Raw genomic sequence first — 27,168 nt, 5'->3', positions numbered from 1 at the left:
CTCCTACACCATCTCATCCCTTCCCAACCCCGGATCCGGGCTGCCGCCCTGGGTGGGTTTGGCAATTGTCCAGCTTGAGGTGGTTCAGGCCGCCCACAAGGAGCACAGTGAGGCAGTCAGGAGCCGGGGCGGCCGACTGGGCTGGCCTGGAAGGAGAGGGACGGGCCGGAACTGCAACCGCAGCGGCGGGGAGCGCGGAGCCGGCGGCAGGTGCAGGAGCCGGGAGGCGGGGCGGAGCGGGGCAGAGTCCCCGACTCTCAGGCGTCCGGGAGTGACCTTCCCCGACCCAGCCAGGGCTTAGGAGGGGTGGGACCGGCGGCGGAGGGAGGCCGGGGACCCCGAGCGCCTGCCGGGCGCCGGGCGACGCAGGTGCAGAGCAGCTCAGTACGGAAGGGCGGGTCTGTGCCCAGCCCGGATCGAGGAGGGGGCTGCGCGGGGTTGCGGGCTCGCCGTTTCCCCGCCCCGGCTCCAGCCCGCCCCTCGCGCCTCCGCCGCCGCGCCGTTCCTTTGTGCCAGCCCCGCGCCCGCCCCTTCGGGCCGCAGGCCCCGCCCCGCGCGGTATATAGTAAAGGTAGGGCGTGCGCCCCAGCCAATTTCTCGACTCGTGGCGGACGGCAGTCGTTTGTTCGTCCTTCCTTCTGACTTTCTCCTGTCCCTGTCTGTTTCTGCAGAGGTCATAGGAGGTGGGGGCCGTACAGGCGTCCCTGGTGGCTGCGGGAGCCGTATCTGCGGGCCCCGAACTCCCTCCCCCGCGCCCACCTCCAAAGGGCAAGAGGAGCGCGTGGCGGACCAAAGAGAGCCCGCGAGCGGCCGCGCGCCCACCAATAGGTGCGGGGCTCGGAGCCGCCCAGCGTGCGCGGTCCCTCCCTCCTCCCTCCGCCCCCGCCCCCGCCGCCGCCGCCTACCCCTCCTGCCGCTCCTGACTCTGCTTCTCCGCCGCGCGTCTGGCACTCAGAGAGCCGCAGCGCCAGCGGCGGGTGCAGCCAGCGGAGAGCCAGGCCGGGAACACCGAGCGGCAGCCCGGGAGGACGCGAGGGCGCACGCCGCAGTCACCCATCTTCAGTCCCTGCGGCAGCTGCTGACCCGCCACCATGGCCCGCGGAAAAGCCAAGGAGGAGGGCAGCTGGAAGAAATTTATCTGGAACTCGGAGAAGAAGGAGTTTTTGGGCAGGACCGGTGGCAGCTGGTGTAAGTACGGGGTCCGCAGCTCTTGCCCCCCTAGCGCCTTGTGTTTCCGGGTAGGCGCATCCCCCGCGCAGGCTCTGCGGACCGCTCGGCGCTCTCCGCGCTGGCGAGGGCGCAGCGGGCTCGGGTGGTGAGCGCTGGCCCGGGCTTGTCATCCCTGTGCGGAATGCAGAGTCCCCGGGATAGGCGCGGGCGGGGATGGGAGCTCGCCAGGTAGAGCGTTATGTGGATTGTGGCGGTCTCGGTCAGTTGTAGACTATCTGAGCATCACTGGAGCCCTTCCGTCCGGGGAACGGTCCGGCGGTGGGAGAGTTGATCTGTCTCTCCCTTACAGTCGTGTCCCAAGTCCTTAAAAATGAAATTTGAGGCTCTGAGAGAACCGCAGGAAGGAAATCGGATCGAATGCAGGAGAGTTTGTGTATTATAGCACCTATCTTCTAGTCTAAATATGTACTTCAGAAGGCGGGGGTGGGGGGCGGCGGTGACAGAATCCATACACTGCAGTATTTCGTAGCGAGACCTAGAATCTCGCCACCGATGACCTACCCTGGAGTCATCACAGCCCAGAAACAGCCCTGGAAGCTCTGTGTCAGGACTCCGTTTCTGAGCCTTGGCCCGCAAACATGGCAAAGTCGGTTTGTTTTCAGGGTCTACAGAGAGAGGCAGAATCGGTGCCTGGGTGTAAGAAATAAATAGCATAAAGGCAGAAACAGGTCATCTTACAAGATTTTGAGTAGCCTGTTGCTTGGCTGGATAGATTTTTTTTTTTTTTTCCGTTGCAAATTAGATACCTTACTTGTCTTCTACCTCTCTACACGGGAAGGGTGACTTTTTTTTTTTTTTGGTAAGGTCATTTTGAAGGGCAGAGTTGTAGGCAAATCTGAATATGAGTCGTGACTGCGGAAGAGAGAAGGAAGGAGGGAGGGAACTCCCCCCTCCTGCATCACTGCCCCCTCCTTCTCTAATATCATCATCACCATCACCAACACCACTAGCCCGGCCACTGCAACCACTGAGGGAGCCCTGGGTAGGTGCTGATGTGATTCTTCTGATTGGAAGGCTCTGTGAGCATCGGCAGGAGAATGAGTCAGGGAAATAGCGCTTGGCTGACATTTTGAAATGGAAGAACCTGGAACGTACGATTCTTGTAGAGGGGAAAAAAAAAGCAGCCTGTAATGGGTCTCTCTTGATTGAAAAGTAAAGGGTTAATAATGCATCACACTTCAAGGTTAGTCAAGGTGAAATCTTATCCCATACCAGCATAGGTATCCTGAGCATGTTGAATGCACGTCTTTAAGGCGATGGCTTACAGCTTGTATTTTATATTTTATTTTGGGAAGACTGTATTCTTCAGTGGGGTTACTGCCATAGTTTCTCATGCAGAATGATAGCTGTCTGTGTTTTCTTAACGTGGAAGGGAAGGCCTGGAGAATTCAGGGTGTTTGTGGAATGAGCAGCTCCCAGCCTGGGCCATCTCCCAGCGACTCTTGGTAACTTGAGTGAGGTCTGAGGGGTGCGCTGCAGGATGGGCCCCCTTCTCCCAGATTCACTGGAGGTTCCTACCACGATGATCTGACCACAGCTTCGGCAGGGGCTAGGGGCTGCATGGATTCTAGGCATATTGTAAAATTGGCCCTCTAGAGTTTTCCCCTCTCATAAAACATCTTTCTTTCCTCATTCCAATTCCAGAATAATATTTGTTTTAGAGGGTAAGGCAGTATGGAGCGACTTGTTCTGTAAACTGACAGGACCTCCATATGAGAGAGAGAGAAAGCGTGTGTGTGTTGGTGTTTGTGTCTTGATACTACCTACAGCGGTGTCGATACACTGATCATGAATGCAGACGTGAGTACTGATGCTTATGGTTCATCTTTCCTTACATTTTCCAAGGTGCAGATGAGGTGCTGGGCTAAGAAATCCAGTTTTTCTTTTGCAGTAGTATGTCTACTCCTTTCTGGCCATATAAGAAATGACAGCGTCTCTCATAGACAGAGAAGGCGGCAGCAGCCGTGTCTTCCTGTGGAGAAAATGCCACCTTTCCAGTCCTGGGCCCAACATGGATGCCCTTGAGACCAGGGCAGGTTGCCCTTGGTTCAGTTCTGCTTGTAGGTAGATTTTCACCAAGATGGACGCAAGAGCCTTGCCTGTCACCTGCTGGAGAGAGCGCAGCACGCAAATCGCCCAGTGCTGTCTACCTTTTTGTTAAGTTAATACAGGCGTTGGTAGGTGTATATGTTGACCGCTGGGCCCAGATGCCATTTTCCCTTCTGCATATGACCTTTTGAAGGGTACTCTTTTTTTTTTTTTTAATTGGAATTATTCTATATTACTTATATTTTTTTTTAAAGGAAGAACTATTTTTTCAAAAGGAAAAAAAAGTGTCTAAAGTGTACCCTCTGCGCCACCCTGTCAGGTTGGTACAATATGCCTGGTTTTTCTTTTCGAGCCAGCGTGTTGGCACCAGTGCCTACGCCCCACCACACCTGCCTTGCCCACTGGAAGCAAGTGACCTCACAGCACCGACGGTGGAGACTGTGCTCAGTAACACCTCAGCACAAAAGTGGAGAACCCCTCAATTCCCAGAGGGTACAGTGTTGGGCAGATAGGGGAGGCTGTATCTCCTGAAATTGAATCAGTGTGCTTGCAAAATGAGTTGTTTTCCCCCAGTCATACTTGTATTTTAAATCAAATCGTAGCCTCAATTCTGTACCTCCTCCTGTCATTAGAATCGGGTATCTGGAGCCCCAGAAATGAGTGTTAAACGTTTCCGTGGTTAGGCTATAAGCGCCTAGGGTGGGGGCAGCAGAGAACCGCGTTGACCATGTTACACCAGCTCCTGCACCTCTTAGGAGCGTTCACTGGAAAATTTTTCCAGATCTCTTGACGTCACAGCCTTGCCATTTGCCTACTGCTGCCTGGATACAGAATGCAGCACTTAACTCTTGTCCTGCGGGGAGGCATGGATTGAGCTGGGCAGCTGTAGTTCTGGATTGTACAGTCTTTTCATTTCTTCTTATCTTGGCGTGGGTCTTTGCCCATTTCCTTCTTTTCCTTTTTTTTTTAAATGGAGGAGAAAAAGGATTATGGTGAAGCATTTTTCGTATGGTTTTATGTGGATTTTGCTTGTTTTAACAACTCTAGAGTATCATTTCCCCTGAACTATTTATCGCTGATAGAAAAGTTGAGCTTTGAAGTATACACAGAAGGCAAACCTGGCTAATTCTAGCCACAGTGAACCCACTCCCTCCTGACCTCCTTCACACACATACACACACACTTCAATAATACTTTTGTTCTATTTCTTTTTCCCAAGGACCCCAGCTTTTACTGCAGGAATCTGAGCATTTTGAGAAGTAACTTAAGGCCCCTTTGTGCAGTCATGTTTCAGACTTGATAACCCCGTTCCCACTGCTGCCTTCACACTGAGTGTTTGGCTGGCACAGGGCTGCCCGGCGATGCCTAGTACAGCCTGTTACTATGCGGCTAATCTGGGAGATAATCCCTGTAAACTGGTAACTGATACCTTCATTCCAGTCCATGGGCTTCAAGGTTTGTTTTTTGGGTTTTTGTTTTTGGTTTTTGGTGTTTTTTTTTATTTTGGCTTTTGCAGCTATTTCAGCTTCCATTCTGTTATCCTGTGAACTATGGGAAGAAGAGAAGTCAGTTTTATCAGTCCTTAATCTGAGTCCAGTCAGAAGATGAAATAAAAATTTCTACTTGCCATTTTACCATAGCAGTTCCTTCTTTTTTCTTTTGTCCCCCCTTGTTTGGTGCCCCAAAAGGAAAGAGGGTGTACTTGGTCAAGAGAGCTTCACCAGCTTGCTCAGCATTCATCACTCTTTCTCAGCATAAAAACTCACGGGCATTCGAATGTTTGGAGAAGCATCAGGGCCTGGATTGTAGTGTTGGAATGTCAAGGGATAAGCAAGCAAAGGAAACATCGTTCTCTAAGGGAGTATATTGTCATATTTGAAAGGCATTGCATAAGCACACAAACACAGCTCTAGGTTTTATTGATGATCTTCATGACTGTTCTTTTTTTAAATTTAGAGAATAAAAGTATTTCCTAAAGAATATTAGTTCTCGTTGAATATTCATCCTACCCTTAACCATCCTGCAACACAGATACATTATAATGGAGGGCTGCCTGTCCCCCTGTTTTTGCCCCACAGTCTGGGAGTCTGGGAGTGAGGTGCAGACTCTTGATCAAGATTGGGAAAGGAGACTCTGAAGACACAGCTTAGAGGGGAAGCCAGGAAGGAAATCCAGTCATCTCCGGCAAGGTTCGCCCTGCATTCTGAGCACAGGACTGCTTCATAGCCTTTTTTATTTCTGTCTGTTCTCCTTGCAGTTAAGATCCTTCTATTCTACGTAATTTTTTATGGCTGCCTGGCGGGCATCTTCATCGGAACCATCCAAGTGATGCTGCTCACCATCAGTGAATTTAAGCCCACATATCAGGACCGAGTGGCCCCACCAGGTAAAATGAATGTAAATATGTTCAGTTTTCTTCTGGAAGTAAAAGAAGGGTCACTTTCGCAACTGATATAACACTTCTGCCAACAATAGTTGTATTTTCTGAGCACATTCTTCTGAACATTTGTCTGACACGTGGTTGCAAAGCCAGCTTGGGAAGAAAAAATGGGGACTGTGTCTCTTGCAGCCAGCTCTCCTACCTGCATTGCAGGCAATGCTGCTGGGGTTGCAGACATCTTTCCCAGCTCTGCTGGGAGGGAAAAGAGCCCTGGTCCTTTATCCAGTCTGGTGCTCACCTGCTCTGTGACTCTGACCGGAGCCTTGCTCTCATTGTCCCTCACACCCAAGGGGTTGGTTAGTGGGCTTGTTATGGGGCCTTTCCAGCTCACACACATTTTTCGCTTGCTTGAGGGGACTATGACTCAGATAAATCCTTTAAAAAACCACTTTGGCTCTCGTTTTTAAAGGTTAATTTATTTTTAGGGATGATGAGACGCCCTGAAATGGCCACCAACTCCCAGGGAGGGGAGTCCTGACTTCAGGAGTCCATTCTTTCACCTGTTCTTGACGGGCAGCTTGACCTTCAACAAGGCACACTCTCTTCACTCCAATATTTATGTCTGTTTGTTTAGTAGGCATCTTATTTACTGGCTTTCTGGGCCCCCTTTGTAGGTTAAGTAGCTGTCTCCTTTAGCTCTGAAAACTTGGGGCCACAAAGAGCTTATCATGGAGAAGTGCAGGCTGCCACATGAGAGCCCTGCTGTGACGTGAATGCAGTCACTGTAGAGTGACCTGCCCTGTAGGCAAGTGTATCCTCGGCGGTCACTAAACCCTGGGGTGTCCCACTGCCCTTTTGCCTGACACTGACACAAGGACGAGACCGCAGAGCCAGCACACTCGATTATTCTGTTAGTGATTGTACTGTCTGGCTGGTCTAAAAGTCATTGTCAGGAGGCCTCCAGAGAGGAAATGTTGCATAACTTCCAGGTTCTCACATGGTCAGTGACCTTGAGGCTGCCACCAGGGGTGGCGGTGACGTGTCCCGTCTCCACTTTCCCCGGGCAACGGTTTACTAACAGCTGTATTGAGGTGACAGTTTCGAGGCTGTCTTCATGGGACTGAGCGGCCTTGATCAAGTGTGGCTGCCAGTCACAAGCTTGTCATGTCCACCTCCTCCTTGGGCCTGAGAAGGACTCTCAGAAGAAAGTCTTCAGAATATGGAGCTGGAAAACACTCCTTGTTAGCCCCAAGTCAAATAGTCCTCTACTGTCAGAAAAATCCTAAATATTTACAGATAAATTTAGATCTAGGGGATTTGGGAAATGACAAAAAGAGAACATGTAAGTATATAAAATGACTTAAACCTGCTAAATAATTCACAGTTTATGACAACTGTTTCCTCAAAGAGGTGGGTCTGTGGAAAGGTTGAGGTGAGAATTCAGGTTTGTACAGAGAAATGTAGGATCTTAAGTAAACATGTTGGACACTGGCTTTTGTGACAGTCAAGCATGGTGTGTCTTTTAACATTCATGTCTGCTTCAGCTTTTATGGTAGCATTAGCAGTCATAATTCTAAATCTTTGTAGACTTCCTTTTTTTTTTTTGCCATTTAAAAGCTAATTTTCAATCATGATGCCATTTTCTAACAATTCTTATACTCAAGGTGACAACAAAGTCAAGCATTTTCTTTAATTTCCTAAAGAAAATTTCCAGTTTAAAAACTGGCCCTTGAGTATTTAACCTTTGTGGAGTCAATCCGTAATAAAATTAAAAGTATTCTTCATGGTCTCTTCAGAAAGGGAAGTTTCACTTTCAAAAAGAAATAGTCAAAGAGCCAGCCCTTTGAAGTAAGGGCTTACAAATGACCTTGCATTTCCCTCCCTCCCCTTCCTTCCAGCCCCTTCCTAAAAGACGTGTTCTGAGTACCTATATTTAGTGTCCTCACAGCAGTTGGACTGACCTGACAAACAGTCACTTCTCCAGAGGAATGCCGGTGGCTCATCTTGGAAATATGCATTCCTGTCCTTCGGTCTGAGTCACAGGAAGAGTCCTCCTCAGCCCTCCATCCCACCCCCTTCCACACCCCCCCAAGTTCTTTGCCGTTTCGCTGTCTCTCCTTTTCCTCACCCATCATCTTGCCAGTAGAGGCTAGGCCAAGCTTCCTTTTACAAACCTCAGCTTTTCAAGGGACATAACATTCATTTGAAAGTGATAGTGGCCTTTGAGCGAGGTGGCCGGGTCGGCAGGACACTCGCTGCTGAGAATCGAGAAGCACAGCCTGTGGACTCTCCCTGAGTGCTCTGAAGGACCCTCCGGGCTCTCTTTAACACATCTTAAGAATTTATATTTTTGGTAGGCAATAACTATTTCTCAGGCCACAGACTGATGGACTGTATAGAAACACTGGCAAAATTTTTGACTTCAAATTAATGTATTTAAGCCTCTGTTTTCATGACCGTTAAAGGGGGGAAAGTGTATATTTAAGTCAAATGAACTTAGTGAGTGTGAAAGAGGTGGTCTGTTATTTAAAGATGTAAAGACTTATTAATGCTATTATTAACTGAACTTGAGTCATGAAGACAAACCTGACCAGACTGAGGTTTGACTGCCCGTTTCACACTGGAATACCTTGTCATCAGATCTCTTCTAAATAACGTGTGTGAATGTGGCCAAATTAAGCAGCAGCAATTGTACAGAACATTTGCGTCTATTTGTCTGTAATACTGGACAAGCTGCGGGGCTAAACACAAAAGTCTCAGGGCAAGGAATAAATCTTTAAACAGAAGAAAAATGTAGAAAAAAATAGATAACGTACAGTTTCTTGCCCTGACCAGTTGTGGCCATAGGTGGTTATAATATTCCTTACAAAGTTGTGTTGCTGTGTGATATTAAAACAGAAGTGCCTACTCAGCCTGGAAGGCAAGGGCTGCTGAGATTTTATGTTGAAACATATTAATTTGCTATTTTGGTGGGTCAAAAAATGGTTACCTGTTGGCAGTTGCATGTTGCGTAACCTAAACGTGAGAACAGTTCCTGAGGTCGCAAGCCATGACACATAAGTTCCCAATAAAACGGACCTGAAAAGGATAAGCAGGGGCTGTGGAACTGGACACAATCCCACCATTCCACACAGTACTTAACCTCACTAAGCCTCAGTTTTCTTATCTATAAAATAGGGATTAAGGATTAAAAAAGATACTACATATATATAAAGTGAATAGTACTTTAGAGTCACAAACCTCATGGCACTAGGTAAATGGTAGCTGTTAACAGGTCCCTCTATTTTGTATAGCCCTGTCATTTCACTGGAAGCAGAGTGTCTTCTTTTTGGATATTGAATTTAGTATTTCCAGCCTTTGGATAATATAACATGGATGTTTTGTACACTTAGATTTTCATTGGTCAGGAAGATCCCCTGGAGAAGGGAATGGCAACCCACTCCAGTATTCCTGCCTGGGAAATCCCATGGACAGAGAAGCCTGATGGAGTCCATGAGGTCACAAAGAGTCGGGTAGGACTTAACACCTAAGCAACAACAATAGGGTCTTAGCTTTCCATGGAGAGTGGGAGAATCTGGGTTAGGAAACATGTTTAAGAAAAATGGTTAAGTACATTTAAGTGGCATCGTGGTGGTCCTACCCTCTCCCTCTAAAATACCCCCACTTTTGGGTTCACCCCTGCCAAGCTTTCCTCCCTGGGGGACCCTCTTAAGAAGATCCTCAGCAGTGGTCAGTGGCATCTCTTCTCACAGGTTAAGGGTGTTGGGTCTGGAGAGAGACGCAGTTGTCAGCGTGCAGGAGAGAGCAGCAGGCACACCCACGTGCCCACATGCACATGCACACTCACTGTGCCTGCCCCTGGTTTGACCCTGCGCTTTTTGCTGCCTGGCCAGTGGTGTGAGGGAGAAGTCTCCCCTTCCATCCCTCGTCCATCCCTCGTCCACCCCGCCCTGCACGCACAGAGCCACAGGGGCACGAAACGAAGGTCACCGTGTGTTAGTCAGGGGGTCTGGGAGATCCCCAGCCGCCTTGCTTCCTGGTGAGCAGGTGTGGATGTGTGCTCTTCCTCTTAAGTTATGGGCAGGTTTTTGTTTTGTTTTGATGTAAAGATGGCTCAGTGTAGGAAGTGATTTAAGTGAAGTCACTCAGTCGTGTCCGACTCTTTGCGACCCCATGGATTGTAGCCCACCAGGCTCCTCCATCCATGGGATTTTCCAGGCAAGAATACTGGAGTGGGTTTCCATTTCCTTCTCCAGGAGATCTTCCCAACCCAGGGATCGATCCCAGGTCTCCTGCATTGTAGGCAGACGCTTTACCATCTGAGCCACCAGGGAAGTACAGGATAGGAAGAATTCATTTTAAAGGGCTCATATTTTCAGTGAGATGGTAGCCAGCATTGAGGCAGGGGAACAGGGTGGGCAGAGACCAGCAGACCACACTGCCACCACCAGCAGGCTCCACTTGACCTTGATTGGGAAACATCTTGTCAAGGCATTGGAATTCCAGTCTCACTGTAATGCCAGTGATTTCTTGAGAAGTCATTACGTCAGTCTCAGAATTTCCTTTTTTTTTCTTTCCAAACTATTATCACACTGTATTTAGTCTCTTTCACTTAAATTTCAAAAGGGGGAATTGGACATATCTGGCTTCCTTATACTTTGGGGGAATTGTTACTTCAGAGTGCCAGCAAGGTGTTTTTCTGCCATTCCGTTAGATTCTGTTGATCTGTGAGCTTATATGATAAACAGCTGCTGCCCTCCAGCCCCACCTGGCACTCAGTTCCCCCACCTGCCTCTCCTCCCTTCCCCCCATGGGTTCTGCCAGCCTGCTCCCGGAGTCTGAGGCTATGGATGAGTTGGTATTGGTGGCGCTAAGGTTTCCAGGGGCACCTACCCAGACTTGTAGTTTGGTAAAGGGTTGAGGACAGCAAACTCCAGGGTCCCTTCGTCAGTGAGCCTGGCTCTTACGCCTTCACAATTCACCCACCCAGGGTGCTTTTTCTTCTAGTCTAAAGATAAAGGTATGATTAATCATGTCAGCTCAGGTGCACAGGAAGCCTACTGATTAACTTAAAAGCATTCTTGGAGTCACAGAAAAAAATGTGTCTTACTTCATATGCTCATTTTAGATGACTGAGCAGAGCAAAGACCTCTGGTGAATAGAACCAGGTAACAAATTTCACACAGAGGTGGAGATGGAAGTGGGGAGATGAATCTGAAGCTTCATGTCGGGCTTTTCTGCCACTCTCTTTTGGGGAAGGTGGTGGTGGAAACGACATCAACCTTCAGCCTGCATTTCTACCTCCCTGTCTATGGTGAAATACGATGGGTTGCACTTGCTATCTGTGCTTGTTCTTTGCTCTCATTCTAGTAATCTCCAGACCTCATGGCTCATCTGACAGACAAGATGAGAGAAGCTGGGAAGACAAAGGGGAAATGGGAGGGTATTGCCTAGTGGCTTTAAAGTATCTTTAAAGCCAGCAAAGTATCTTTCCCCACATAACATGCATGAGTAGACATCATCAGATATCCTGTGCAATGCGGCGTCTTATTTTAGGATATTGGTCACTTAACAAATTTTGTATCTAAAATCAAAATACTGTGTGTGCTTGTTCATCAGTTTGGCCTTGGATTAAAAAAAGCATCATTAATATGGTAGATTTGATTATTTATAGTTTTCCATTATAAAACTGATTATTATTTATTTTACTGAGAATAAGCATAATAATGAGCTATACAAGATATTAAAGCTATGTCCCTGTGAAATTCCATGTGTGTCTAAGATCAGATCAGATCAGTCGCTCAGTCGTGTCTGACTCTTTGCGACTCCATAAATTGCAGCTCGCCAGGCCTCCCTGTCCATCACCAACTCCCGGAGTTCACTGAGACTCATGTCCATCGAGTCAGCGATGCCATCCAGCCATCTCATCCTCTGGCGTCCCCTTCTCCTCCTGCCCCCAATCCCTCCCAGCATCAGAGTCTTTTCCAATGAGTCAACTCTTCACATGAGGTGGCCAAAGTACTGGAGTTTCAGCTTTAGCATCACTCCTTCCAAAGAAATTCCAGGGCTGATCTCTTTCAGAATGGACTGGTTGGATCTCCTTGCAGTCCAAGGGACTCTCAAGAGTCTTCTCCAACACTAAGATAGAGCCTAAGATAGTCTAAGATAGAGCCATTGAATTAAATATCAGTAGTTCTCTCTGCTCACCTGAAGATGATTATACAACTATAGGAAAAAAAAAAATCTGATGATATAGGGTAATTCCATAAATGGAGAAGAGCCTTCAACCAATGTGCATGCCATTTAACTTAGGAGAAAAGATTTCCATACAGTGAGGGTTACTGAACACCCAAATAGGCTGTAGAGAGAGTCCAGCTACCCATCTTTCTAAGACTTTTCAAAGAGAGCAGCTTCTTGAGATTCTTGCGGGTTGGGGAGGGTGGAGACGAGAACCTGCCCAGAGGCAGGGGGTTGACTTCAGCTGATCGCAGGCCACAGTCGAAAGCGAATCAGAGGCAGAAGGTGAGGTTTAGGCGACTGGTTTCCAGAAAGTACAGTGGCACCTTTTCTCCTGTGCCCTCATTGTATTTTTGTAAGGTAAATTGATATTAATCCTGCATAGGTAACATAAAAATTAAAAGCAACAATCAAAACCCATAAATAACCTAGTGGCATTTGAAGGGGGAATACGTGTGAGTGTGTGTGTGTGTGCGCGCACGTGCATGTGTGTGTGTGCACTCAGTAGTGTCCAGCTCTTTGTGACTCCATGCACTGTACTCCGCCATGCTCCTCTATCCGTGGATTGTTCCAGGCAAGAATACTGGAGTGGGTGGCCATTTCCTCCTCCAGGGGGTCTTCCTGACTCAGGGATCAAACCCACATCTCCTGTCTATCCTGCCTTGGCAGGCAGGTTTTTTACCACTGAGCCACCAGGGAAGCCCATGTATGTGTGTATTTATGTGTACCTAGATTTGTATGACTATGTGTATAAAACCACGTTCCCAGTTTTTTCTTTGAATGGAAAATTACTTTTCTACTTGGAATGTTCAGGAGACTAGTATGTATGTAGTATGCGCAAGGCTACCTTTATAAGCACTTTTTGTCTTCTGGAGGTTTCTGTGAAAAGTGATTCCTATTTAGGGTATTTGGCCTAGTAATTTATTGGTTGTAATAAATGACAGGCACAAGCAGCTGTACTTTGGAATTCCCTTTGAGTAACTTTGCAAGGTTAAAATGAATGCATTCTAGTTTAAATACTTCAAACTCGTAAGTAGATGGAGAAATTATAAGCTTGCTACATTATAAACCTAATTAGAAGCAAAATACTTTTCTTAATAAACAGTCCTCTTTTCTCTTTCCTTTCCCTTCCTGTTTTACTTTCCCCTGACCCCTCCTGCTGTGAACCCTACTAAAGTTCATGGTGATGTGTTTTCCTTATTTGTTTCTCAAGAAATGGGGAACCAAGAAGAGGTCAATGTAATTCAAATGGGGAACCAAGAGGTCAATGTAATTCAAAGTCAAGTGTAAAGCCAAAAGTTTTTTTTTTTTTTTAATTAAACTTCAAATCTTATGTGAAGTTGACATACTAATTAAAAACCAAATATTAAAGCTTCACATATCCAGATTCTCATTTCAGTCCTTTCAGGTGACTCTATTTGATAATAGTCTGTAATTTACAGCAAATGATTAGTTGAGGGCTAAGCTGTCCAGAGCTTAGTGTGGTTCATGTAGGTTCAAGTTCAGAAGACTGGAGAAGCAGAAGGTTAGGTCTGTTTCCTAGAATATAATTTGAAACTGCAAGTCAGTGATTGGGTGTTCTGCTGTCTTTGGCCTCTGAGAGTTACTACTGCAAACAAAGCTTGTCCTTATCCAGAGCTATAACTAACAATTGTAAGGAGTGAGCATTGTGGAGAGGGACAGCTGAAGGGATTTGTGGAGTCCTTGGAGAGGGTCATGGTTGAGAAATTTGCTTATGGACTCAAGATGACTCTTTGCGATCCTATCAATTGTAGCCCACCAGGCTCCTCTGTCCATGGAATTCTCCAGACCAGAATACTGGAGTGGGTAGCTGTTTCCTTCTCCAGGGGATATTCCTGACCAGGGATCGAACCCAGGTCTCCCTCATTGTAGGCAGATTCTTTACCATCTGAGCCACCAGGAAGCCCCAAGAAAATAAAGAAGTTGCCAAATCCAGTTCTATCCCTTTTTATCCCAGACTAATGGAAAATTAGTCTGATAATATAAATGGTTTAAAGGATTTAGATACCAGGTCAAGGGTCCTTCATCTTCTTCTTTTGAGTATCTAATTGCTTTAGAGAAATTATTAGGAATTTTCCTAATGGTTTAGAGAAAATCTCATCAGAGAACTCTCCTAATTAAGATTATTCAGAACAGAACAGTCCAGGGGATTGCTCTCTGATAGCTTCCAGGAAGAGAAATTTTCAGGTTAGCAGATTCTAGACAAAGAAAAGAGAAGAGGCAAAGGTGGTAGGTGAGAGAGTGAGGGGCCTTCCAGAAATATGAGGAAGGGGAGCTGAAGAACACACCAAGGAGGCGAGAGCCACACTTGACTCTGGGGTGGCCTCCTGGATATTTGTGTATTATGTATGTGTGTGCTCCCATAGGTTAGGGTTTAGAGAGAGAAACTGATTGCATGACCTCAACCCAAATGGTTCATGCTTTTATGGAAGGAACATTTAGATCAGAAGTTGAGTATCTTAAAAGGATAGTCACTAAGGCTTATATTAGTTATACGTTCTACGATTGTGCAGACTCCAGAGGGGAAGTTTCACCTATAGAAGAGAGCGAGACGTGGCTGCACTCCCCGGGGGTTGGTCTGTTGTTCCTGGGCTCCATCTGCCAATTTTGGCCCAAGGTCTTATCCAGCTGGGCAACTCACAGGATGGCAAGACCCAAAGCTTACCTGTCCACTTCACCTCTTACATCCTTGGTTTCATCAGTGATGTTTCTCCATGCAGAACACAGAGATTCTCCAAGTGTATTTGATCTACATGACTCTCATATGGTAACATACAGGCTTGATCATAAGCCAAGCTCTCTGAAGGATTTGGGCTCTTGGAACTTGGTGGATACAAGACCCGTGGTGTATAACTCTTTTCTGAGCCAGTGGTGCCATTGTGCATGTAATAATAATATCTGTATTTTCATTAATCAGATGACTAACGGCAGTGTTTCTGATAAGAATTGCTGGTGTGCAGACTCGATCACTAGCTCTGCATGATGTTGTACGAGTGAGGGGAACCAGGTTTGCTAAAGTAATTGTGGTGATAGAAATGGATTCGCCTTGGATGCTATCAAGGTGGTCTACTCTGTCCCGGTACATTATTAAAAAAAAAAAAACCGGGGTCTGGTACAAGTCTCTGGATAGGCATGAATTTGGTTTTCACCAGAGCTCTCAGGCTGCTGAAGAACTCACTAGCCGTGCCCTTTTGGTAGTAAAGAGCCAGAGCACTGAGTGAAAGGAGCTAATGCTTTGGGGTCTCACACGTATCACCTGGTCTGTTTAATAGTGGGGACCCTGCACTCGGCATTGAGAGGGAAAGGACAGCTCTCTGCAGAACCCCACCTCCTCTTCTTGCTCTCCTTCTCTGGGAGAACCGGAGAAGTACATCACTTGTACTCGTACACACATACCACCTGGGAGGTAGCATAGCCAGGGAAGAGAGATGCAGACGCAGCCAGAAAGTGCAAGGCAGACTGCTGGGGAGGAGAGCTGAAGCTGGGCCAGAGGGAACGCTGACCGGGTGACCCTCCCCTCGCCATTCAGATGCCACCATGTTTGCTCTCAACGTGACCTTTCGAACTGTTGGGTGAGATGCCCCAAATCTCACACAGGCTCACGGACGTTGTTAGTGTTTTGTGTTTTGCTGTGTCACCGCTCTGCAGAGAGACCTCGACTGCCGTGACTGACTCACCATGCTGATGTCCTTGCAGTCAGCCAGCCGGTTCTTCCCCACCTCCTTCCTTCCTCGGCTTCTGACGGTTGGTCTCCTCTCTCTCGTCTGTCCACTGCTCTCCCGCCCCTCTCTTGCCCAAGCCTGGAAACACTGTTGAACCCTGTGCACGTATGTTAGTCTGTTTCTGCCCACCCCCGTGCAGGCACACGGAGTACCTGACACCTTCAGGGGCTTTTGCCTGAGCTCTGCTCGCCCTGTGCGCTGCCTTTCTCAGTGGCCCCCCCACCCGACCCCGGAGACCAGTGAATGTCCCTGAGGCTCTTCTGTTCCCTCCTGACTCCAGGATTAGGAGAACGTCCCCTCCCCCCGAGTTCTGTGAAACCTCTAGCTCTGGGCCTGCCTCTGCTCTTCCCCGGGTCCAGGGAGTCACCTTGACTTAGATGTCTTGTTTACAATGCAAACCAGCAACGACCCTCCCTCCTAGACTTTCTGTATTTCAGCAGGAGGTGCCCTGCCAACTGCTCTAGCTCAGGCAGGCAGTCCCAGTGGCAGTCTGTTTGTTTGTGTATATTTGCATGTAGGTCTCTATCGTCTTTATCATGTGGCCTTTTTTTGTACAATAAATAATCACAATGCCCATTTTCTAAGTTAATAATGTGTCAACAGAAAAACATTTTTTAGAGTATATTTAAATTGCTTAAGTCATATGATTTTCTATGGTTTGTGAACATCATAAAAAAATGTTTTAATTGTAGTAACCTTTGTTTTTAATGGAAGAGTCTTTTCCTGCTTCTTCCCTTTTAGACTCATTTTTATCACCATTGACACTCCCCCTACCCCCAGAAATTCTTCAGGTTCTTCATTTTCCTTTCTGAGATGTCACTCGTAGCTTGTCTCGGGCACCCTCTCTGCCTGGCTGCAGACCCTCACGTTCCGTCTTCATCATTTCCATGCCTCTAGGTAACTGCAGGCACAGAAGAACTTACCCATTCAGCCCTGAGCTCTCCCCAGCCTCATTATTTAATTACTTTTGAAGCGCAAAGCCATCATTAATGATGAGGAAAAATAACGGGTCATTTAGCCCAGACCCTACTGAAACCTGGTCTGAAGCCTCACAAATGGTGCTGCTAAATGGGCTTCCCTTGTAGCTCAGTTGGTAACGAATCTGCCTGCAGAGAGATGCAGGAGAACATGGTTCGATTCCTGGGTCGGGAAGATCCCCTGGAAAAGGAAGTGTCAGTCCACTCCAGAGAATCCCATGGACAGAGGAACCTGGCAGACTATAGTCCATTGGGTTGCAAGAGTCAGACACGACTTAGTGACTAAACCACCAAATGGTTACTACCCTCTGGTCATCACTTCTGCTTTAATGAGGTCATTGAGTCAGGACTGCCACACCCAGGTTCTCATCCTCTACAGCAGTAGTTCTCAAACCAAGAGTGCTTAAGGATCTCTTCAGGCTTGGTAAGCAGAGATTCCCACATTGCACCCTTAGAGATGGGGAGTTTGCAGGTCCCCAGCAGAGCTGGGAAGGCTGCACATTTAATAAGCCTCGAAGTGAGAGCAATGGAGGTTACCCTGAAAGACTGTGATGATGAGGCTTCTTCTGTGCTCAACACCAAGAGGGCAAGTCTGGGACTGGGGATTCATATAGGGTTGCTAGATTAACAAATAAAAATACAGGCTGCCCAGTTAAATGTGAACTTCAGGTAAACCATGAATAATTTTTTATGTATGTCCCCAGTTTTACGTAAGACATAACTTGTGTAAAACATTATTCATGGTTTATCTGCAATTAAAGTGTAACTGTGCATTTTATATTTTATCTGCAGCCCTAGAATAGAATGCTGTTGTGACTGACTGTCCAGTCGCTGTCTGAGACAGTGCTGTGTAGCTCTGCTCAAATGTTTATCTAGGAAGTCATGTCAATGGCAGAGGCTTTTAGAAGTTAAAGAATCTAAGAAGTCTGTTAAAGAGTGGAAATCCAAGGTATACATACTTTGGTTTTTACCCTGTCTGGCACTTGCTCAGAATGTTTGGAATGGAAAGCTGGAGAAGCACATAAATTCCGTATTCCTCCAGTTTAGGTTAAAAGATTCATATGTCTCTGTTGAGTAGTCTTAAGTCTGCAGTTTTCAGTGGTCATAAGTTCATTGATTAAAAGGAATATGGAGGAAGACCTCTGTGCTCAGTCTTATGTGCAGTTAGGGAAGGAAGAATCATCTGCATGAGATACTGGCTTGCAATGCATTTTTTTTTTTTTTTGACTTGGGCACAGAGGAAGACTGGAAAGAGAACAGGCTTTAGAGTACAGTATGCCTGGGTTGGAATTCTGGTTCCACCACTTCCTATGTGACTGTGGGCCAGGTACTTAAGCTTTCTGTGCAAGAAGTGTTTCATTCATAAAACAGAGGTATGTCTATCATGAAATGTTGCTGGGGAACTTATATGGTATCTGATCTTAAGACACAATCATTGGTACTTATGTACTTAACCTAAATGCCAGAGAAAGGATTTCACACAAGAGAGAATTTAACCCAGTTTTTAAAATTTTTGGCTGCACACTGCAGAACTGAACCTACAGCCCCTGCATTGGAAGGTGGAGTCTTAACCACTGGACCCACTGGGGAAGTCTCAAAAGCCTTTCTTTTTAGCTAGAAGGCATTAGCAAAATATGTTTTACATGTGAAGAGTCTGCTTCTGCTTATCTTGGTGGACTCATGGTTTCTTTTTAGCCAGAATGCATTAGCAAAGTATGTTTTACACGTGGAGAGTCTGCAGTATCATGGTTGATTGCTTTCCCACTCATGATTTTCTCTGTTTTTCTAACTTTCTACCTGGTCTAGGATTAACACAGATTCCTCAGATCCAAAAGACTGAAATTGCCTTTCGTCCTAACGATCCCAAGAGCTATATGACATATGTGGATAACATAGATAATTTCCTGAAGAAGTACAGAGATTCGGCCCAGAAGGATGATATGATTTTCGAAGATTGTGGCAGTAAGTAGACATGTTTTGGATTATTGTGATTGGTTAATTCTGATCTCCTGTTTCTATTTGGTATTTAATGATTGAAAGATCCTCCTAAAGTATTTAAAAGATTAACTCTGACTATATTGAGAGGAACTGTTTTGTTTTTTAAAGCAGAAAGACTTTATGGGTTAGGCTTGGATACAGTGAAACTGTATAGCTGCAAATGGTACTTTAACCCCTACTTGAAAGGGTGCGTTTTGAACACTGTCAGGCATCTCTGTTCACTGATCAGACTCAAAGACCATACTACAATTCTGATCCTCCTACATACATTGGTTTTGAGAAACACAGTTGCTTATATTTCCAGATTTCTGCCCCGCTCCCTCCCCCCAATCCCCTGGCCCCTACAGAAGAGTTCACAGGACCTTCTCTCACCCAAATGACCCTTTGGTGTGATCAGCTATAACCACACTGAACTGATGGAGGAGGGTTTATGGTCAGGGTATATTTTAGAAACCCTGGCCAGGATGGATAATGAAATACATCTTGGGCAGCTAAGCATCTGGATAAGGGAATGACTGATGAACGTAAAGAATAGCTCTTAGTTTCATTAAGCCATTGACACAAACACATCCTCCCCCTTGCTCCCTGGAGTATGAATTTCCTAGCTTTGTTATCATACCTATCACAAATAAGATGCTTCTGTGAGTTACTTGGTGATAATCAGTTTTTCTAATTCCATTCAACTCCAGTTCTTTATATGGCAGATGGTTGTGTAATATGGGGTAAATTGTCATTTTAAGTTATTTTGAAAGGATTTAGTAATTTAAAAGAAACATCTTCATGAAATTTTTCTCATTTGAATTTAAATGAGATTTTCATCTTACTTTGTAATAATTAAATGGCCTATATGATAGAGTGAATCACTTTTCAGGAGATGGACTGAACTGAGGTACTTTATTATTGGAAGGGAAAATAGTTAATTTGTGGACTTAAAAATACATACACATACATAGTTTATGGTATTTGCATCAATTTCCTGCAGAATGCTTTAACTTTGAATTTTATTTTCATTTATTTTTTCCTAAGGCTTTCAATTTAAAATACAGAGCTATAAATTTTCCCCATCAAACAAATGCTAATAAGAACTGTGTTAAAAGGCAAAAACTCAAAAAATTTTTTTTCAAACCCTGAATGGTGGTTGAAAAGGAAAAACAATTCTTTCCTGTTCACTTTTTACTGTTTAGCATGTTCATTAGCAGCATAGCTCTAAGAAATCCCAGTCAAGAAACTTCTAGTTCTGAAAATTACTGGCAGTCCTTTTAATTTGTGTTCTAATTATAACATCCCCATTATTGAGCTCAGCTGATGCTGACTGGTGCAAACAATGCTACTCATGAAGAGAGATCCAGTTTCCTTTCAGTCTTCTAAACAGCAGAGTCATCCATTATTTAAAGGAAGAGAAATATTGCTAGAGAGCAGACATCATGTGCGTGCTCATCAAGCTCTATCGAGTACTATGATGTTTTGGTGTGAGGTCAGGTACTGGCTGGTGCTTTTGGTAAAAAGACCTTTTTAAGGTCAGTGGAGAGATGAGAGATGGCTTGCTGGGAATCTTTCCTTAATTCAGGCGATACAGTAAGTGCAGGATAGCCCTGTCTGAGAATCAGTCATTGTGACAGGAAGAGAGCCCTGTCCTATATCAGTAACGCTCAGGGAATTGTCAGTACAATGTGCAAATGGCATTTGCATTTTCAGATGTGCCCAGCGAACTCAAAGATCGAGGAGAACTGAACAACGAACAAGGAGAGCGAAAAGTCTGCAGGTTCAAGCTTGAATGGCTGGGAAATTGCTCTGGAATAAATGATGAAACTTACGGCTACAAAGATGGCAAACCATGTGTCATTATAAAGCTCAACCGAGTTCTGGGCTTCAAACCTAAGGCAAGTAATATTTTAAATCACAGAATTTCAATGAGCCATTCATACTTAAATGTAGTTCTTAATTGGTATGAGAAGAAGAGACTATAATGAGTTTTTAAAGGGTCCTCAGTGACAGTTTTAAAGCCCCATCAGTAGAGTAACATTGAAAACCTCTGTAGCCATCTTGAAATTCTTAGAGTTAGGTCATTAATCTTATTTCCTAAAGTTAGAGAAGTCCTATGTGGCAGAGTCAAATTCTGACATCAGTCCGGTGGCCCTGTTCTGCATTTCTATAATGTAATTGTATAAATTCTTTAAAAGTAAAAAGAGAAACAGGTATCTCTTAAGTTTAAAACCTACCTGCCTGTACAGTCAGACTCTGATTTTGGTACTCTAGGGGCCACAGTATACAGTATATATTTCCCGCTGCTGGGCATACACACCGAGGAAACCAGAATTGAAAGAGACACGTGTACCCCAATGTTCATCACAGCACTGTTTATAATAGCCATGACATGGAAGCAACCTAGATGTCCATCAGCAGACGAATGGATAAGAAAGCTGTGGTACATATACACAATGGAGTATTACTCAGCCATTAGAAAGAATACATTTGAATCAATTCTAATGAGGTGGATGAAACTGGAGCCTATTATACAGAGTGAAGTAAGCCAGAAAGAAAAACACCAATACAGTATACTAACGCATATATATGGAATTTAGAAAGATGGTAACGATAACCCTGTATGCGAGACAGCGAAAGAGACACAGATGTATAGAACACTCTTTTGGACTCTGTGGGAGAGGGAGAAGGTGGGATGTTTTGGGAGAATGGCATTCAAACATGTATAATATCATATATGAAATGAATCACCAGTCCAGGTTTGATGCAGGATACAGGATGCTTGGGGCTGGTGCACTGGGATGACCCAGAGGGATGGTACAGGGAGGGAAGTGGGAAGGGGGTTCAAGATGGGGAACACATGTACACCCATGGTGGGTTCATGTTGATGTATGGCAAAACCAATACAATATTGTAAAGTAATTAGCCTCCAATTAAAATAAATAAATTTATATTAAAAAAAGTATCTGGTAATTTGAAAAAAATGATCTGATCATCAGAAATAAACTTTGTTCTTATTGAACAAAGATTTCATTGCAAAATTAGTTGAATACTAGGTTGAACTTTTATAACAATGCCATTGGTTTTTGCCATTATTGCAACCCCTAAAAGGTAAGTATTCCTGGAGATCACCAAAAAATGGCAAGTTGCCTCTATTTAGTGCGATGATAGTAATTCTTTAGAAGGAAAAATTGTATTGGTGTTACCTCTGCTTTTATACAATTGCTAAGTTTATTCTCTCCCCCAGATCATGAATTTAAAAATGCCATCCTTTTCTCTTAAGCATGCATTCTTCCATAAGGTTTCTTGCATTTGCGCATATGAATATCACCATTAAAAGGGTAGTTTTGGTTCTGATAGGAATTGACTGCAGTATACAGAGTTATATGAACAAACTTACTTCCTTCTGGAATCTGGCTCTTTTGTTCATCAACTTTCTGTTACATGCTATTTTTTTCCCCACAATGTTACCCATGAATAATATTTTTTAAAAGTCAATGTAGAGATGAAAAGTTTTATTACCATAACCGAAGGATGTAACAAAACCCCCTCACTGCCACAGGAGGAAAAAATAGATGAGTGGGTAGATGGCTGGCTGATTTGATGGATTGCCCACAGAAATGTATCGCTCAACAGAATTTTAAATCTTCTTTTCACTTAGACTAGGATGGTGGTGGTTTAGTCACTCAGCCGTGACCAACTCTCTGCGACCCCATGGACTGTAGCCTGCCAGGCTCCTCTATGGGATTTCCCAGGCAAGAATACTGGACTGGGTTGCCATTTCCTTCTCCAGGGGATATTCCTGACCCAGGGATCAAACTCAGGTCTCCTGCATTGCAGGTAGATTTTTTTTTACTGATTGAGCCCCAGGGAAGTCTGGACTAGGATATAATAGAAGAAAAAGGGTGAGAGCCGTTACATCACACACAGAGTTGATGTTCATATTGCTAGGAAGCTCTTCACCAAGATAAACCAGCTACTTAGCAGTGAAAGGAATTGGTGCAGTGTGTCCCAAGGACTAATCGTGATCTTTGCTCTTCGAATCTTTTTGGTATTTTGGTATTTTCTCTTTATAGATGCTGAATGATATTTGTCCCCTACAGAGGCAGTACTTCTAGTCTGTTATGATTCACATCTCTCTGCATATTTATATTCTGTTAAAGTTATGAATTCAGCTACTCTTACTTTTCAGTCTCCCCTGCAAGCCCCCCTGCTTTGGACTCCCCTTGGTTACCCATCACCACTTTCTGACTAGCACCCCATCCCAAATCCCAAACTCTCTTGTTGTTGCAATTATAGAGATTGTAGGACTCCACGTCTTACTTCATGTACCTGATTCCTCCTCCCTAAAGACAGAGTCCAGTACCTACTTTGTTAGTAAACATTTTCTCGACATATTTTAAAGATAAGTCTATTGCTGGCAGAAAGTTCCAAGAGAGTTAAATCTAGATGATCATCTTTTTGTATTCCAAAACAATAGTACCAAAAGGCCCTTACTGATACAGAAAATTGTCCCTTTTATCTAACTCTGATTAGACTGTTTACGTCTCATGTCAAGACTCGTGCTCTGCTGATGTGAGTAGGCAAGTGGCTGTGTTCCAGGGAGTAGACGTTCCTCACTCGTCTTATGAGGTGGATTTGAGCCAGGGATGTAGGAGGGCAGGCCCTGGGTATTTCACTTCAGCCGTAACTTTCAAAGTGTACTGTGGGTCCCTTCAGTGGATTCTCCCCTTTACGAGACTTTAGGGCAGCGCCACCTTTATCTGTTTTATATGCTGGAATTTCCTAACAAAATTGGGACTTAAATGACAGTGCCTCTACTGGAGATTTAAAAAAGGAAAGCTTACTTGAAGAAGGCATGCTTAAAGGAGAAGGATGGCATTATTTATTCATGGCTCGGGAGGAAAGCCCAGTTTTATAAAAACAGAAATGTCAACCCACCTTTCCATCTAATTTTAATCTTAGCAAATGAGAAGAGAGGATTATTTCTGAGTTGGCTCTTATTTTTCAGTGTTCTTGAATAGAGCACATAATGGGTTACCATTAGAAGTTCCATTTAGAACAAAAGTTGAGCATTTATTTTCAAGAAATTTAATGACCTTTCCTAGATTGGTTAGGGCAGTCATTCATTCTGCTGTCCTCAAGTGTTTGGTTATTATTTCAGCTGACAAAAGTGTACTTGTTTGGGCTACAAGTTTTAGTTTTCTTTTTCAGAAATAAAAAAAATTATTTACAGACTTACTGACCAACATGGGTTTTATTTTTAGCCTCCCAAGAATGAGTCCTTGGAGACTTACCCAGTGATGAAGTATAATCCGTATGTCCTGCCTGTTCAGTGCACTGGCAAGGTAAGATCTGAGTTACTGAGGGTAGGTGGGGGAGAGGGGAGAATAAATGAGATGGTTTTAAATTAGAGGTAAAATTTTAACTTGGAAATAAGAAACACTGCTTCCAGGAATTAGTCTCAGCCAATTGAGTTGTAGGTGAAAGTGAAGTCGCTCAGTCGTGTCCGACTCTTTGCGACCCCATGGACTGTAGCCTACCAGGCTCCTCTGTCCATGGGATTTTCCAGGCAATAGTCCTGGAGTGGATTGCCATTTCCTTCTCCAGGGGATCTTCCCAACCCAGGGATCGAACCCGGGTCTCCCGCATTGTAGACAGACGCTTTACCGTCTGAGCCACCAGGGAAGTCAACGCTGGGTAAAACTTAACAAAACCATAAGATGTAACAAGAATAAAACTGTCAGTTTTTCCACTGGAACAAGAAACAAATTTAATCATTTGGGATACTGGTTTAAAGATCTGAGAGGTGAATTAGCCCATACAAATGTTTCTCTAGCCTATATGTTGTGTTAAAAACTTGAGGCCAACATTTTTTTTCCAACTGACAATTTTACACTGAAAAGTTGTTTCTTGTTTTTTTTTTTTTAAATAAAAATATGAAGGTAACCATCAATGTGTATTTCCTTTAAGTAGAATAAAAGGAATCTCCAAAAGGTCCAATTTTATGTTGGCACCAAGAAAGGAAATGGACACAAGAAAATGCAAGGCACATAGTTAAATTTGAGAGATAATGTCATTGAGAATATCCACTGGACCCATACTGAAGAGTTTCTGACTTTCAGTGTTGGCTCTATTTCTAGAAGGTTGTGTTAGCTTGAAGAAATGCTTAATTGGCCTCTGCTGCAGCTTCCCGTTTGTACAATGAGCACAGTCTCCTTCGAGGACCATTTCTCAAGGCTGCTATGGATTAGGCTGCATATGTGTCAAATATAGTATATGTTAGGTGTGGCACATGCTCCAGTGGTTAATGTTCCCCTCCTCCCGGAGGAGTTTGAGCTGGCATCTTAGAGGATGACTGATGGTGTTCTAGCAGACAGCTTTGTGGGACTGACAGTCTCATTTGTGTGTGAGTACAAATAGTGATTCCCAGGATGTGAGCCATTAAAATCTCATTCCCTCTCTGGTTTTTTAGCGAGACGAAGATAAGGAGAAAGTTGGAAGCATAGAGTACTTTGGACTGGGCGGCTACCCTGGTTTCCCTCTGCAGTATTATCCCTACTACGGCAAGCTTCTGCAGCCCAAGTACCTGCAGCCTCTCCTGGCTGTGCAGTTCACCAACCTCACCATGGACACTGAAATCCGCATAGAGTGTAAGGCGTATGGTGAGAACATTGGGTACAGTGAGAAAGACCGTTTTCAGGGACGCTTTGATGTAAAAATTGAAGTTAAGAGCTGATCACAAGCACACATCTTTCCCACTAGCCATTTAAAAAAGTTTAAAAAAAGATACAAAAACCTACTAGTCTTGAACAAACTGTCATACGTATGGGACCTACACTTAATCTATATGCTTTACACTAGCTTTCTGCATTTAATAGGTTAGAATGTAAATTTAAAGTGTAGCAATAGCAACAAAATATTTATTCTACTGTAAATGACGAAAAAAATAAAAATTGAGCCTTGGGACGTGCCCATTTTTACTGTAAATTATGATTCCATGACTGACCTGTAGTAAGCAGTGTTTCTGCCCCTAAGTATTGCTGCCTTGTGTATTTCATTTAGTGTACAGTACTCTAGGTGCACACTCTGGTCATTTTTCAAGCCATGTTTTATCGTATCCGTTTTCTACTCTATGTGAGCAAGGTTTGCTGTCCAAGGTGTAAATATTCAATGGGAATAAAACTGGCATGGTACTTTTTTTTTTTTTTCCTCTTTGGGTTTGGCTCTTTCAGATGTAACGGCCCATCGATGAGCATTTTTAACACACTCCATAGTCTTTTCCTGTGGTGTTAGGTCTTCTTTTTTTTTTTTTCCTGGGTCTGGGTGGGGGGTGGGGTGGGCTGTCATGGGGGAACTGCCCTTTAAATTTTAAGTGACACTATGGAAACACACAGAGGTGATGGGTTGTGTTGTGCTTTGTACTGAATGCCGTCCTGACTTCCCTCTCCCCGTCCTCCGGTCCGTTCTGAAACTGTGGGTGAGATCTGGAGCGCCCATCACTTTGGCTAGTGATAGGGCCGATTAATTTGCTTTGTACATTTTCTTTCACTTTCCTTTTTTCCTTTCTCTGGAGGCATCACATGCTGGTGCTGTGTCTTTATGAATGTTTTAACCATTTTCATGGTGGAAGAATTTTATATTTATGCAGTTGTACAATTTTATTTTTTTCTGCAAGAAAAAGTGTAATGTATGAAATAAACCAAAGTCACTTGTTTGAAAATAAATCTTTATTTTGGACTTTATAAAAAGCAATGCAGTACCCCATAGACTGATGTTGACTGTTGTCTACAGTGCAAAATCCATGTTCTAACATATGTCATAATTGCCAGGAGTACAGTGCTCTTGTTGATCTTGTATTCAGTCAGGTTAAAACAACGGACAATAAAAGAATGAACACATTCCTCATGTGCGTGATTCACTCTTGTCTAAATGCCCCAACCTGTGACTGCTTTACTTTCTACACTGCTAGTTATCCAAGATCTTGAAGAAATACTGAACCTGAAAGACAAAAATGTGATTTCATTAGTTCCTATGGAAGTTTGGCCTTTTCCATCCAACAGAAGCCAAGAGCTGGGTCAGGACTCTGGACATTGGACATCAAGGTGCACACCCTTTCCTGTGAGACAACCAGGTTAACTGGTGGCAGAGACTCAATGAAGTTTTAAAGTTCAAGTTTAGAAATATTTTGCATTGATACTTAGTTTAGAAAACATGAAATTTTGGTTCCTGCTAGTGCTTCACAAGATATTGCTGTTCAAAAAAAGTCAAGGTTGTTATTGCTTCAGTTTAAAAAAAAGTGACACTAGCAATCAAAAAATGGACAGAAAATGTATATAGATGTTTCCCCAAAGAAAATGTACAGATGAGCAATAGGCACATGAAAAGATGCTCAGCATCACTAATTATTAGAGAAATGCAAATCAAAACTACAATAAGGTACCATCACATACCAGTCAGAATGGCCATCTTTAAGTCTACAAAAAAATAAATGCTGGAGTATGTGTGGAGAAAAGGGAACTCTATTACTCTGTTGGTTGGAATGTTCATTGGTGCAGCTACTGTGGAGATC

The 27,168-nt window shown here is 44.3% G+C and overlaps 2 protein-coding genes and 1 non-coding gene across 4 annotated transcripts in view; 2 read left to right on the top strand and 1 right to left on the bottom strand.

The window, feature by feature from the left end:
- The first annotated feature begins 947 nt into the window (after nt 1-947).
- ATP1B1 (ATPase Na+/K+ transporting subunit beta 1) lies at nt 948-26,497 on the top strand. Its single transcript, XM_005902374.2, has 6 exons — nt 948-1,188; nt 5,537-5,665; nt 18,423-18,578; nt 20,310-20,494; nt 23,864-23,944; nt 25,072-26,497. The coding sequence occupies exons 1-6, from the start codon at nt 1,092-1,094 to the stop codon at nt 25,333-25,335; spliced, it is 912 nt and encodes a 303-aa protein (XP_005902436.1). The 5' UTR covers nt 948-1,091; the 3' UTR covers nt 25,336-26,497.
- On the top strand, nt 14,872-15,004 carry LOC138991342 (small nucleolar RNA SNORA66). Its single transcript, XR_011467361.1, has one exon. It is a non-coding gene; the product is annotated as a small nucleolar RNA SNORA66 (small nucleolar RNA).
- NME7 (NME/NM23 family member 7) overlaps nt 26,458-27,168 on the bottom strand; it is a 245,214-nt gene continuing 244,503 nt past the window's right edge. For both annotated transcript variants that reach the window (XM_070385323.1, XM_005902373.2), the window contains exon 12: nt 26,458-26,597. In XM_070385323.1, coding sequence (XP_070241424.1) covers nt 26,565-26,597 — 33 coding nt within the window. In that variant the 3' untranslated portion in view covers nt 26,458-26,564. The remainder of the gene's footprint in view (nt 26,598-27,168) is intronic.

Source organism: Bos mutus, chromosome 16, assembly GCF_027580195.1.
Source record: "Bos mutus isolate GX-2022 chromosome 16, NWIPB_WYAK_1.1, whole genome shotgun sequence".
Lineage (NCBI taxonomy): Eukaryota > Metazoa > Chordata > Mammalia > Artiodactyla > Bovidae > Bos > Bos mutus.
Note: the sequence above shows the minus strand (reverse complement) of the source record. Positions and strands in the feature narration are given on the sequence as shown.